This window comes from Chenopodium album, chromosome 15 (assembly GCF_948465745.1).
Source record: "Chenopodium album chromosome 15, dcCheAlbu1.1, whole genome shotgun sequence".
Taxonomy (NCBI): domain Eukaryota; kingdom Viridiplantae; phylum Streptophyta; class Magnoliopsida; order Caryophyllales; family Amaranthaceae; genus Chenopodium; species Chenopodium album.
Window position 1 is genome coordinate 15,129,394 of NC_137848.1, and position 14,341 is coordinate 15,143,734.

Below are 14,341 nucleotides of genomic sequence, written 5' to 3' on the forward strand. Positions count from 1 at the left end.
CAATAGAGCAAGCACATACAAAAAAAAATTAAATAAAAAAAATAAAAGAATCATAGACCACATTGGTGTACATTGGCCCCTCGAAATTACTCCTAATTCCATCATTGGTGGGAAAAACGAAGAACCCTAATTTTCAATTACAAACCCTAATTTATGAAAATTCTAAACCCAACATAATATACAAGAAATTTCAGTAATCACAACAACGTAGGTTACTCAAAATTAGGTTAATTGCAGCAATTCGCGCTTAAAAATGGAGTTTCCTTTGTCAATGGTGAGTAATTGGGGCTTTTTTGGAGAAGAAGGTAGGAGAGAGAAAGTTGAATTGGAGAAATGGAGGGTAAATTGGGGAAAAAAGAAAAGAAAAGGGGGAATTGACCGGAACACGTGTGTAGACACCTAAAAATGTCTCCCCAAAACCAAACCCGAAGATGAACAACCTTTCACCGCTGTTATTGGTCAGGTTGAGTTTTTAATCTTTGGAGTGCTAAATCCATGTTTCCATTTAATACATTTATAAACCAACCCAATTTTTAGCCCATTTCCCCAAACCGTAACTCACTTTTCGTGTACACATCACAAATCAAGCTGAACTGATTTTTTAGCCTATAAATTAGATCCAATTATTATTTGGTTGTATAGGATTTTCAATAATCTTTCCAACGATATATCATAAGCCCAATTCTGATTTAAAACGAAGAAGATATGAGTAAAATACTAAACTCGGCCCAAAACCGACACCCTTTTACTAAAATGGCCATATATTAAAATCTACAAATGATTTTAACCAGATTCTAATTGGGTTGGAAAGTAGACTTAATAAGATTTCCAACGATATATTATATGCCTTATTCCAAGTTACATATCAAAATTTATCATAGTTTTAAAAACGCGTAAAAAACTGCAATTACCGTGCAACAGTTAAAAACACCGCGCCACAGTATAAGCTGGCGTGGCACGGTTCTTTGTACCGTGACACGGTATTCTTCACCGTGTCACGTTGTTTTTTCCGTGTCTTTTCCGCGATTTCTCACGCGCTTATGAATTTGGACTCAATCTAGGAAAATTGTGCACCACGACACGGTATGTAACACCGTGCTACGGTGGACTGCGCCGCGTCGCGGTATCCTGTGCTGTGTGATGGCACACATACCGTGACACGGGAAATTCTTGTGTGCTTTCCGCGTACAAAACCTCATGTGTTTTCTAAACTTAGCCGCATTTTGGGTAAAATTGTCTGCCGCGACATGGTTCTTTTTACCGTGTCACGGCAGACAGTACCGTGACACGGTGTTCAGTGCCGTGTCACGGTACACACACCGTGTCACGGTGCTTAATTAGGGTTTTTTCCGCGGATTTATCTCTTCTAGGGTTTTATGCATCCCCCTATTCGTCTCCTCTATAAATACAAACCTCATTTCTGCAGTTCGGGGCACCAAATCATTCTCTCTTCCTCTCTTCTACACCAAAAATCATCCTCTTCTCTCTCTCATACTCTAAGAATTAAACCTATATTCCTAACTATATCATTACTTCCCCTAAGCACTCCAAGGAGTCCATATTTGTCCCGAGGTTCCGTCCTTAAACAAAGGCGTGAAAGGTAGAATTAATTGAGAGTTTGGACCAAAACAACTCTACTTTTTATTTAATTTAATTATTCAATTTGATTTATATTTTTTATTGAAGTTACTAACAATTTATTCATGATGTAGCAATTCAAGGAAACGCGGAAAGTGAGTAATTAATTCACTTAATTACTCTTATTTTTATTCTTGCTGCTAGTATCATGATTAGGTTTATTTATATTTGATTTAACTAACATTATTATTGTTGAATTTCTTCCAATATTAATGTTGATTTTATTATATTTATTGATCACCATATTGCATGTTAAAGGGAATATGTAATTGAAAATCACGCCTAATAAGATAATTTAGACAACCGGTTTAGGATCCTTTTTAATCTTGTTGTTTAATTAAGTGACAAATATTTTAGAACTATATGTGTGCATTAATATTCAACCAATTTAGCATAATAATAGTTTAGAGCGAATTGAATATTTTGTTTGTATGCCTTTGAGATCGCAGAAATACTTTTCGCTATAAGAATCGAGTAGAGGCCAATACGGGCGAATGTGACTCCATGACTCACTTCGTACCATCATTCCCGATCCTCCTTTCGTGGTTTCGAACCATATGGAGTTAGTAATCTCATGGATTATGAATGGGGTGTAACCTTTACGGGTCAATCGTTGTTGCTTTTCGTTGTCCCTTATCGTGGTTGCCTTAAATGATCCGTGAACGGTTTACAAGTTCCTTAAAAACTTGTTGGCGGCACCCAACTTTCCTTGTCCCTAATTGTATTATGTCAATTCCCACTTCTTATGAGGGCCTAACATATTCACACATGCTTAACATAGGCGCACTTCAAATGACGCCTACAACGTGCTTCTCACGTGCAAGTCAATGCCTGAAAACCAAGTCAAAGGATGGAAATCAGGATAAGGTGTTAATTTGCAAAAAAAGAATTGGTATTAGGTGTGCTTTTACAAAAAAAAAAAAATAATAAAAAAATAAAAATTATAAGGTGTTTGTTTAAAAAAAAGTTGCTATAAAAGGTGGTTTTTGTTGAGGATAAACACACCTCTTATGGAATAATCAATCGACCAAACAAACAAACCACAAGCACATACAAGCTACTAGTTTGTTCAAAGGTCACACTTAACCCAAGCTATATGCTATATCTCCATCAAACAAGATTAACACACAACCAGCAATATCAACACATATAATGCAGCAACTTAAGGCAAAGAACAAGCATGAACAACCAAGCAAGAGACACATGATTTTTACGTGGAAAACCAATGTCACTGTAATAAACTCTGACTCGGTTGTGGATAATGCCACACATTTCTGTAATCTAGATTGCCAAGAAACTGTTCCCCCTGCAAAAGTGATCAAATAACCCGAAGTAGACTTCCTCGAGTCGATATCACCTGCCATATTAGAACCTGCCATATCAAAAGTATGGTTATCATGCAATGATTTCATTTTAACTTTCATTGCATCTAACTAATTGCTTGTCATCACTATCCATTGCTTTCTCATAGGACTCGGGTTCTCCCCGTCAGTTAGGAGAACATAATCAGAAGGATACCTCGTGGAAGGGCGTCGGTCTCTAGTAAATCGTCTCACAGGATCTGGTTGCTCTTTAGTTAAACCCTGGTCATCAAGCTAAATTGCATCACCATCATCATTATCAAAATCATCATCTACCTTAGGAACATCATCCCCATTATCATTATTTTGGACCTGTTCAGCTGGAGTAGGTGCAGGACTCAAAGGAGGTAGATCCAAATCAACCAAATCATCGTTAGTGTAAGATGTAGATTCTTCAGCCTTTTGGATGTCTTCAATTGTCTGGTCCTCGACAAATACCACATCCCTGCTTCGAATCAATTTCTTCTCTAAAAGATCATAAAACCTGTAACCATACTGGTCCAAACCATAGCCCACAAAGATGCACTGGCGAGTCTTTGAATCCAGTTTCAATCTTTCATCATTTAGAACACGCACAAATGCCTTGCACCTGAAGACACGTAAATGATTATTAGAAACCTCCTTGCCTAGCTAGACTTTATCTAGAACGTCACCATCTAAAGGAACACAAGGAGACAAATTAATCACATGTGTAGCTGTAAACAAAGCTTCACCCCAAAAATGTCTCGGTAATTTTGCCTCTAAAAGCATGTACCGTATCTTCTCTAACAAAGTTTTGTTCATTCTCTCTGCTATGTCATTCAGCTATGGAGTCTTCTTTGGCGTGAAATGATGTCGTATACCTTGTGACAAGCAATAGTCATAAAGTGGTCCAATGTATTCACCACCATTGTCATTACGGAGGCACTTCAACTTTCTACTTGTTTGCCTTTCAACCAAAGCTTGAAATTGCTTAAAAGTATCAAGCACCTGATCTTTAGTTTCAAAGCATAAACCCAAAGCTTTCTTGAACAATCATAAATAAAGGTAACAAAGTAAAGTACACTACTAAAACTTTTGACCTTGAAAGGACCACAAACATCAGAATGAACAAGGTCAAGCAAACTTGATTTTCTAGAAGGAGGGTGTCTCTTGAAAAAGACTCTGTTTTGCTTTCCTGTGAAACAATGTGGACATTTGTCCAACTTTGCACTCTTCAAATCTGGAAGTGCATTATTCTTCATCAAACAACTTAGCCCTTTTTCACTCATATGGCCAAGTCTTCTGTGCCACAACTTTGCTGGATCATCATTTGCTACTTTTACACTATCTGTGGAAATTGTGGCTTGAAGCAAATACAGGCTTGTGTGCTTCTTTCCAAGATCTAACACCAAATTTCCCTTAGTGAGCTTCCACTGACCACTATGAAAGGTGTTACAATAGCCTTCATCATCGAGCTTTCCTGTTGAGATCGAGTTTAAACGAATGTCTGAAACATGCCTAACATTCTTAAGCACTAACTTTGCTCCAATGTCAGTTACCAAGCAAACATCACCAACACCAACAACTTGAGCCAAACCATCATTACCCATCTTTACTACCTCGAAGTCACCAGGTGTATAAGATGTGAAGAATTCCTTCCTTGATTCCACATGTAGTAAGGCTCCACTGTCAATAACCCAGCTTGTCTCATATCTAGCAAGATTCACAGAACTCTCATCATAAACAATGATAAGATCATCATCTGTTGCTATTGCTGCTCTATCATCACCATCTTGATCTTTCTGATCATGCTTTTTTTCTCGCTTGCCATTACCACCCCTGTTGTTATCTTTCTTCCACTTGTAGCAGTATTTCTGAATGTGACCCATTTTATCACAATAGGTGCATTTCATGTTTTTGTATCTCCCACGGGACTTGCTCCCGCTTTTATCTCTGCCACTCGGAGCCCTGCTCTTGCTTCTCCACCTGTTATCAGCAACATATGCTTCCTCGGATGAAGATGACACACCATGAGATTTCTTTCTCATCTCCTCATTCAAGATACCGACCATAGCAAGATCCAACGTGATTTTCCTTGTGGTGCAGAGTGACAAAGTGTCATTCTGAAAGTGTCCCAGAATCAAGAAGAGTACCAAGCAATATAAGTCCCTGAATTTCATCATCAAACTTGATTTCCATGACTGATAACTGTTGGAGAATGCCATGAAAATCATTCAAGTGATCTGAAAGTGTCTTACTTTCTCTGTACTTCAAGCCCATCAATTTCTTAATCAAGTACAATTTATTGTTGCCAGATTTACTAGCATACAAGGATTCAAGCTTCTCCTAAAGGGACTTTGCATGCACATCATCATTTATGTGATTCAAGACATTATCATCAACCCATTGGCGAATGAACCCATAAACTTGCTCATGTTCAAATTGTCATTACTCATCACTTTTACCTTCTGGTTTTTCAATACTAAACACAAGTAAATGACAATCTAACTATTGAAAACAAATCCCTAGATGTCCTGGACAAGTTGTCAAAATTTGAGCTAAATTGGACCATAGATGAGCTTCAATCGGGGATGACTTTTGAAGCTGCGTAGTGAAAACCGTGAACAGGACTGCTCTTGAAACTTTCTGTATTTTCTCACTTTCTCTCAACTAATTACTTCCCTCATTTACTCCTTTAGCTGGCAGCAAGTAATTAAGTCTCCTAAAGACTTTGTTGCCCCAAAAACTTCCACGGAAAAACACACAAAGTCAAGAAAAGGAAGCTTCCTTGAGAAGACTTCACATATGAACCTTAGTTACACTACTTGCCCCAAAAATAACACAACATAAAATGGGCTTTCTCCACATAGAAAGGGACCATAGCCCAATAGTTTTTTTGCTAATTTTTTTTTTTATTTTTTTTTTATTTTTTTTATTATTAAATATCCTTGTAAGTTTGAAAGTGTTTGGTCATATCATATTATATCATATAACTAATATACAAAGCTAAACTTTTAGCCATTCCACGAGGCAGCGACACTTGCCGTTCCAACTTTTCGCCAAGTGTTGTGCCACGTTGGCGATTCCAAGATTTAATACGACACCTAAATATAGCAATTTTAAGATTTTTTTTAGATAAAAAGTTATTTAGAATTTAATTTCTGATAGGACTTCTAATGTTTCATTTGAATTAAATATATTGTAACTATAAAAAAATATCGTAAATATGTTATTTTTATATCACAAAATTTGTTTTAAAAATTTGTACAAATAAAATTAATTTATGATATTTTTTAATCAACTAAAACGAGATATTGAAACTTGGCATTTTGGCTTTTTCTAAGTGTTACGAAGCGACAATTTTGGGTTATTTTTACACGTATGATTATACATTAGTGAATTTCGATAAATTTATCAAGATTTTTTTTAAGATAAAAAATTTACTAAATGATATCCTACATCAAAATATACTAAAACAAAAGGGATATATACCTCTCATAACAGTTTTTATATTAATGATATGATTTAAAATTTGGCATATATATAAAAAGTTTAATCTTAAAAGTGAATAAATTACTCGGACATCGCACGGGGCACAAAACTAGTATTATTATATCATTGGTTTTGATCACAAATAAATCAAAAGAGAATCAAATAATTAAAGATTTCAGCGCATGGCCAATGGTTCTAATCATGACCAAATGGATTTAGATAACCATTGGTCATGCTCTTACTCAAACCAAAGTAAGAGTCTCGATTTTATTTTTATTTATTTATTTATTTTTTGTAAGAAAACCTAGAAATACATTATATGGACCATGTCATAAAAAATTAGAAAGCCATATTATGTAAGTACTTATATTAGGAATTTCCCTTGTAAGGAGGGCTTCCTAATATAAAAAAATATTTTGTAAGTACTTGAAAATGACTTTTGTTATATTGTAAAGATTTATTTCTTCAGTTAAAATATGTAATATACAGTATACTATGTAATTCGCATTTGATAGAGAGTGATTTGGATTATGAACAGTTAAGCTGCCAACTAATTCTAATTGGAACGAATACGTATTACATAGTAGTATATATGTATGGAGTAGTAAACAAGAATATGAATGGATTAACCAACAAGTCACACATTCAGGTGATTATTTGTTCAATATAACGTCATAGGACATATATGCACATAATATCTGATACATTTCCATACTTAAAATTGTGACGATGAGATCTTAGTTGATGTATTTCTTAAACCAACTCAACATATCCTTATGAGCTTCTTCAGCAGACTTGACAGCAGCAGGATCGTTAGGGTCATACCTCATTGTCCACCCATGCGCAACTCCAGGAAATATTTTCACATATCCATCCACCTATAATCAACCAAGTCACATAAGCTAGATTTCTGTACAACATTACGGCGTAATAAATTTTTCTCTCCTGCTGGTATCAATCAGACCAAAACCTTCTTTTATTGACACAACCTAAGTCCTGTGTTATCATCTCATCTCTGGAACAAAAGATGTTGTATCAGATCATCGACGTACCTTAGGGTGCTTAGCTTTCATGGCCTCCTCAAATTGCTTCAGGAGTTCAGGCGGAGATACTTGGTCAAGCTCAGCCCCAAGAACAGCAATTGGTACCTTCACACCTGTCATAATTAACAAATAAGATTTAAGTTCATTCAATTGAAAACCAAGTACAATTAAGAGCTTCAACAATTTATTAGCAAATTAAGTATGGGGAGTAAAAGTGGCTCATCAATGGACATTGTCACATTGGCCTTTGATTCATGAATACATACATGTGTGTTCGTACGTGCCAGTAGTATAGATATGAGCAGACGGCTTCATTGAAGCAGGATTGAAGAACAAGTACCCTTTCATTACAAAAAGGGGACACAACGTACGTAAACTGTTAATGGATCAACTCAACCAAAAGCTTAAGCTGATGGTTGAAGCTCAGGAATATGTTTTATACTCTATCGTAAACAAAGGCGCATAACCCTTTGAACAAAACAAATTTTACAAATTAATTAATCTAAGACATCCATTATTTTACCTTTGATATCATCCACAGTGACCCCTGCAGGATGTAGCAGAACGCCTGCCTGTATATATGCATCACTTTGGGCTAGTAGTGCAGTCACTTTGCCTGAATCGAGCAAATGATTGAAAATTATAGTACGAAAGAAAAGGAAATTAACGAGTACAATTATTTAGTATGACTTAGCATGCACATCTAATTGCAAATATTAGTCAATTATAAGGGAAAAAAGTATGAAACCTTAGCTTACCTCCCCAACAGAATCCAGCTGCTCCTATCTTACATATACCTTTCTGCTTTAAAGCCTCAATTACCGGCTTTGCCTCTTCGTATCCTTTATCCTAAGAAATTAATTCATATGCATAGATATCAAACCGATAATCAGATAAATAAAAACTTGCATTCATTCATTCTAATAGGTACAGATTTTTTTTTTTTTAAAAAAAAAAAAAAAAAAAAAAAAAAAAAAAAATTACAGTTCCATGGTCTTTTAACCAAACTTCTGGTGGTCTGTCAGGGTTATCAGGATTGTAGGGATCCCCATGGAAGAAATCAGGGACAACTACATAATAACCAGCAGCGGCGACTTTATCTGCGAGCTTCCTGTACGTACATAAGATGATTACATCGTGTTAATATTAGTGTTCGATGTTTTGCAAAGGACAAATAAAAAGTCTTGTTTTCTTCTTCAAGAATTTTTTTTTAACATTGCTCTAGGAAGTAATTCACCAAGCAGGGGAGAAACACAAGAAGATATTGTTTGTTTAAAGGTATAAAGGATTAGACTTAACTTCTTTTTTTTCCCTTAAATTTGTCTTTAAAATACTTGTGTGTGTGTATTTTAAATGAAATAAGTAAGTATGAGGTGGGGGTGAAACATGAACTGGAATATTAATAATTAAAATAACTCCTATGGATAACCTTTTTAATGTAACACGTTATCTTAGTTATTGAACAATCCCAAATATTAATGTATATACTCTAGAAATATACCTTAAATTTGGAGCTTCATATCCTGCAAAGACAAATACAAATACCAAATGCAAAGAGAATGATTAGCCATTTTGATTGCCACAATAATAGTAAGTTGAATAAAATCTAATACTCCGTACGTACTTCTACTTCGATTTTTATTAATACGTATAATATTTTGACTTTTTACATTAGTTCAATAACATATTTGAGTAAAAAAATAATAATTTGGAAATTGATTAATTATTGAAAGGAATTTCATAAATGATTTGGGTCAAAAAAAAAACTTACCAAAAAAGTCAGAGATTAGAAGAATAGCAAGTTTAGAATGAGGAGAGCCAGTGACATAAGATTTGAGGCCACCAATAACTTCAACATGCCCAGCTCCACTGTTTGGGTTCAAAGTTGGGGGATTCTTGCAGCATTGTGGCCCTGCCAATTTCATATTGGTTAAGCATAAATTGAAGAGAAATTCAGACTTTGTCACTTTTGGTATATATATATATATATATAGCATTGCAACTTGCAAGCTCACTATGCTCTTCATCCAAAAAAATGTATCCACAAAAATTTCAATAATTCAATCCAAATTAGATTTGATGGCTTGGATCCAATTCGAAATCCAAATTGAAAAACTTTCATTTTTATTAGGGCCAAATGGTTCATAATTCCACAGTCCTGAAATATACTACAACTATCATAATTTGAAGTAGGTATTTTAGGAAAGTTTAATTATGTTAGCTGATTGCTTGTGCGTTAAGTTTTAAAAATAATATTTTATACTTCCTTTGTTCTTTTTTATTTGACCCGCTCCTTTGACCCTCTTTTGTGAATTATATGTAAGGAAAAACATGTTCATGTGGGATCTTATTAGAATCGTCTATACAAGTACTATCACAATATATAGCTCTTATAATTTTTACTTATAGAATATAAAAGTTATTGATGATTAAAGTTGTGAATTGACAAACGTGATTAAAAAAAAATTGTGCATCGACAAACGTGATAAAAAAAAACAGGTCAAGTTTTAAAAAATGGAGGAAGTAATTGACAAACCGAACACAACAACATAAATGGTTTAATGTAAAACCTTTATCATCTAGCGGTCAACACGAGCTTTATCAAACAATTAATGGATTACATTAGTGTTAAAATTGGTAACTTAAAAAGAATGCACGACCTTCCGTTTTTTTAGATTAAACACATAAAAAATTACAAAGTAATATTCCTTGAATTTAATCAATTGAGTTAACGTCAAAGGCTCATGAGCCATGACGCGTTATTTACCAAGAACGATCACAAATTTGACACAACACATTTCGTCTATCCCTCAATAAGTTATCCATATTTAGACTTTTGCTCTAGTATAGGTATAATTTCATACAAGTATGATTTAAAAATTGTTGGATAAATCTCAATGAGTCAATGTACATTTTTCCAGTTTAAACTTTTAAAATCTTTACTGCTCTATAATATATAATCTCTATAATACTCTGTATATAATAATTAAAGAATTGATAATCAAAATTATACTTCGGTATGTTAGTAAATATTACTCCATATTTGGGATGAAAATATTACTGAGATAAGTACAAATATTTTATCAATCACACAGGTTTTTTTTTTTTTTTTTTTTTTTTTTTTTTTTTTTTTTTTTTTGTCTCCTAACTTCTTACGAAGTACTTTATTATTAGTATATATCCTTCTTATTTATCACCCCTTCATGTATTGGGATGGGGAACAAGTCTATTCTTATTTCTGTCCCAGCCACAATTTACAAATCTCTATCCCCCCACCCCCCCACCACCAAGCAAGCACCATGTGAATATTGTGAAGTCCTTAAAGGCTCTAAGCCAAGACTATTTGTAGGTTTAAGTAATCAAGTTGTAAAATACTTCAATATGGAGTGGATGATATTTAATTATTAATTGATGCTTGTTTTTAGGGACCTACTTTTTTTTTATCCTATTCGGTTTTTAAAAATGCATCATTTGAGATTTTACTCTATTTATATACTCTATCTGCTTTTTTAAGTGCCCCATACACTTGGGCACATAATTTCAGGTAAAAGAATAAGATAATACAAAGTATAAAAGTGAGTATGATTAGGAATAAAAAATTTGGAAAAGTGATACTACGTTGAGAGAAATATGAATGGGACAATAGTAGAAAATCATAAAAGCACCGAGAAATGTTTTTAAAAACCGTTGCGGAAAAAATAGGCTGAAAGGGATTTAGGAAAGAGTAATCGTACCAATTCAAACCAAATCGGTGCCAACTTATGTTAATCGCACTGGTTCAAACCAATGCCAATTCAAAAAAAAAAAAAAAAAGAAGCCCCATTCTCTTCTTTCTCTTTCCCGTTGCTTTTTATTTTCATTTTCCCACTCCTTTCTCTTTCTCGTTCCCTCCTCTTCATTCTCTCTTTCTCTTGAATCCACCATTGCAGCTCCTCCACCATAGCCGCCACCAGCACCGGAACCCCCTCCACCACAGCCGTCACCTGCCCAGAACTCCCTCCACCACAGCCGCCTCCTCCACCACAAGCTAAGTCCCTTTCCCTCTTCATTCTCCTCTTAGTGGCGAGTTACCAACAATATAAACTGGTATATATAAGCTTAGTATAAGTCATTGGATTGAAATTTAGAAAGAAAATAACAAATTTGGGAATGTTAGTACCTATTACATGCCACTTTAAGCCATTTTTACCCAAGTGAACATGTAAATGCATGAATTTGACTCCTAGTTGCTTGTTTATAATTTTCAACAATACAAACATGGTATATAAGCTTAGTATAAGTCATTGGATTGAAATTTAGAGTGAAAAGAATAAGTTCGGGAACGTTAATAGCTATTACATGTCATTTTAGGCCATTTTTTTCTTTTTTTTTTTTTTTCTTTTGACATCAGCAAATTATACTCACTAATAATAGAAACATTCTATATATGAGAGAGCCTCATATAATAAATCAAGTTTGGTATTTAATTTTTTAAACGTTTATTTATACATGTACAGCCTATGTAATTAAGGCCCTGTTCTTTTCACCTTAAAAAAATAATATTAAGTAAAAATAATTTCAATTCAGTAAAAATAAGTTGAGTTCAGTAAAATTAATTTCAATTTAGTAAAAATAATTTCAGTTCACTAAAAATAAGTCCAGTTCAGTAAAATTCAGTTTTCTTAAAGAACAATTATAATAGAAAATCAGTAAAAATAATTTCAGTTCAACAAAAATTATTTCAGTTCAGTAAAATTAATTTAAGTTCAGTAAAAATAATTTAAGTTCAGGAAATATAATTTGTTTCAGTAAAAGTAATTTCAGTTCAATAAAAATAAGTTGAAGAGAACGGGGCCTAATTCTGAACTAATTTATTTTTATTCCAAGTTTTGCAAGGTACAAAAGCAAGGTCTGTTGACAAGCAAAGAACTTAATGAAGTTTGAGACATGTTGGCTTATTTCATCAATTAGTACTGTTTGTAAAAGTGACGCTTTATTGTTTGTAAAAGTGACGCTTTATTATATTGCATTTGGGAATTATCAATATCTGTGTATTGTTGTTATTTTTCCAATTTAGAAATTATTATTATTGTTATTATTGTTGTTGTTGTTTTGTTGTTTTGTATTATAGAAATTATTATTATATTATAATAATATTGGCAGAATTAATGCAGGTACAGGTTATTATTATTATTAAAATTATTATTATTATTAAAAAAAAACAGAGTAATAGTACTGGTTAATCGGTGCTAATTCATAAAGATAATAATTTAAAAGCGCGGCAATGAAGTATTAGCACTGGTTAACCGGTACGAATAAAATTAATTAGCACCGGTTAAACGGTGCGAAAAATAAGCAATGCCACCGATTTTGGACTGGTGCGATTGTTTTTCATTTTTCGCACCCCTCAATTCTAGACTGGTTCAAAATCGGTTCAAAAGGGGGGTTTTGAACCGATGCGAATTTATCTTTTTCTACTAGTGGGACCACTAGAAATAATGTGAGATGGAGAAAATATCATAAAATGTTAGTGGGATTAATAGAAAGAAAGAGAAATGTGAGCGGCGTTTACACTTTTGGTAATGGGGCACTTAAAAAAAAACAGGTTGTTTATAGGAAGTGGGACACTTACAAAAAAAAAAAAAGCATTAAATAAATATTATCATGTAATATATTGTTGAATTAGTTACAACAATTGTTTTTATAGAAGTAATTTAATTTCTTTATAAATGATTAAAAATATTGATGGTTAGAATTGTATGCAAATATCCAAACTCAAGTCGCAATACTTTCATATTAAAAATATTAAAATATTGAGAGTGGGGGATAACTCAAATAGTTAGAACTTTCCTCCGATTTTAGGAGATTGGGGGATCAATTCTCACTCCTGCCCTTGTGGTTCTCTAAATACCCAAAAAAAAGAAAAAACAAATATTCAATGTGAATTTGAAGTAACCAAGTCGCAATACTTCAATATGATCCAGTGGATGATCTTCATTGATGCTCGTATGGGCTTAGTGGCCTACTCCCTATCCCCCTAAAATGTTTTCGGTGTAAAGTCCTTTAACCCAAGTTTATATGTAGATTCAAGTATTTAACTCATTCAAGTAATAAAATCGTGGCTTCAATATGATGCAATAGATGATTTCATTGACGTTCACAAGGGCCTACCGCCTACCCCGTTATTACCCCCTAAAATGTCTTCACTAAGAATATGTTGTGTGAAATAGACAAATAAATAAATAAATAAAAAAAAAAAGTTGAAGGTTACCCTCTATATTTTTTGGTCCAAGATCCATCTAATTGTATAAAACCGTAAAAAAATAAATAAATAAACTCGAGATTATTTTGCATTCACAAATGGCATGATGCACAAATCAACACAATCCAATGATCAAATACAGTACATAATGGAGCAAAAACAACAAAAATCTCAAAAATCAATTGAAAGACATACCATGAGCAGCAACAAAGGACCATTGAGCAAATATCAGAGCACATACGAAGATTATCAATGCAAATTCACAATTCCTCATTTAGTTTGTAAGAAGAGAAGAGCAATATAGAAGTATATGAAAGATTAGAGAGAGCTTAAATCATATTATGGTCTCGGTGTACATTTATATACAAGCCCAATCAATAGCATTATAAAACAAAGTCAACTATGTACTTAAATAGAGATCACAAATTATTATTTTAGGCAAACTTATATACGTTTATTTATTGTAAGATGGGTTAAAGTTATTAAAAAATATATGAAGTTATCCTTATACGAAGTATACTATAAAAGTTACCATTTTTCTAATTAAATTTTACTTTTAGAAAAACAATTATAATATAGTAGATTAATAATATTAGCTTTTATAA

General features: G+C 33.4%; 1 protein-coding gene across 1 annotated transcript; it reads right to left on the reverse strand.

The window, feature by feature from the left end:
- Positions 1-7,049: 7,049 nt before the first annotated feature.
- LOC145581992 (endo-1,3;1,4-beta-D-glucanase-like) lies at positions 7,050-14,069 on the reverse strand. The gene is made up of 8 exons (XM_081639032.1): positions 13,932-14,069; positions 9,267-9,407; positions 8,997-9,018; positions 8,480-8,606; positions 8,254-8,344; positions 8,019-8,111; positions 7,505-7,608; positions 7,050-7,330 (listed from the first exon to the last, which is right to left on the reverse strand). Exons 1-8 carry the CDS (start codon positions 14,008-14,010, stop codon positions 7,190-7,192), a joined length of 798 nt encoding a protein of 265 aa, XP_081495158.1. The 5' UTR covers positions 14,011-14,069; the 3' UTR covers positions 7,050-7,189.
- Positions 14,070-14,341: the final 272 nt, after the last annotated feature.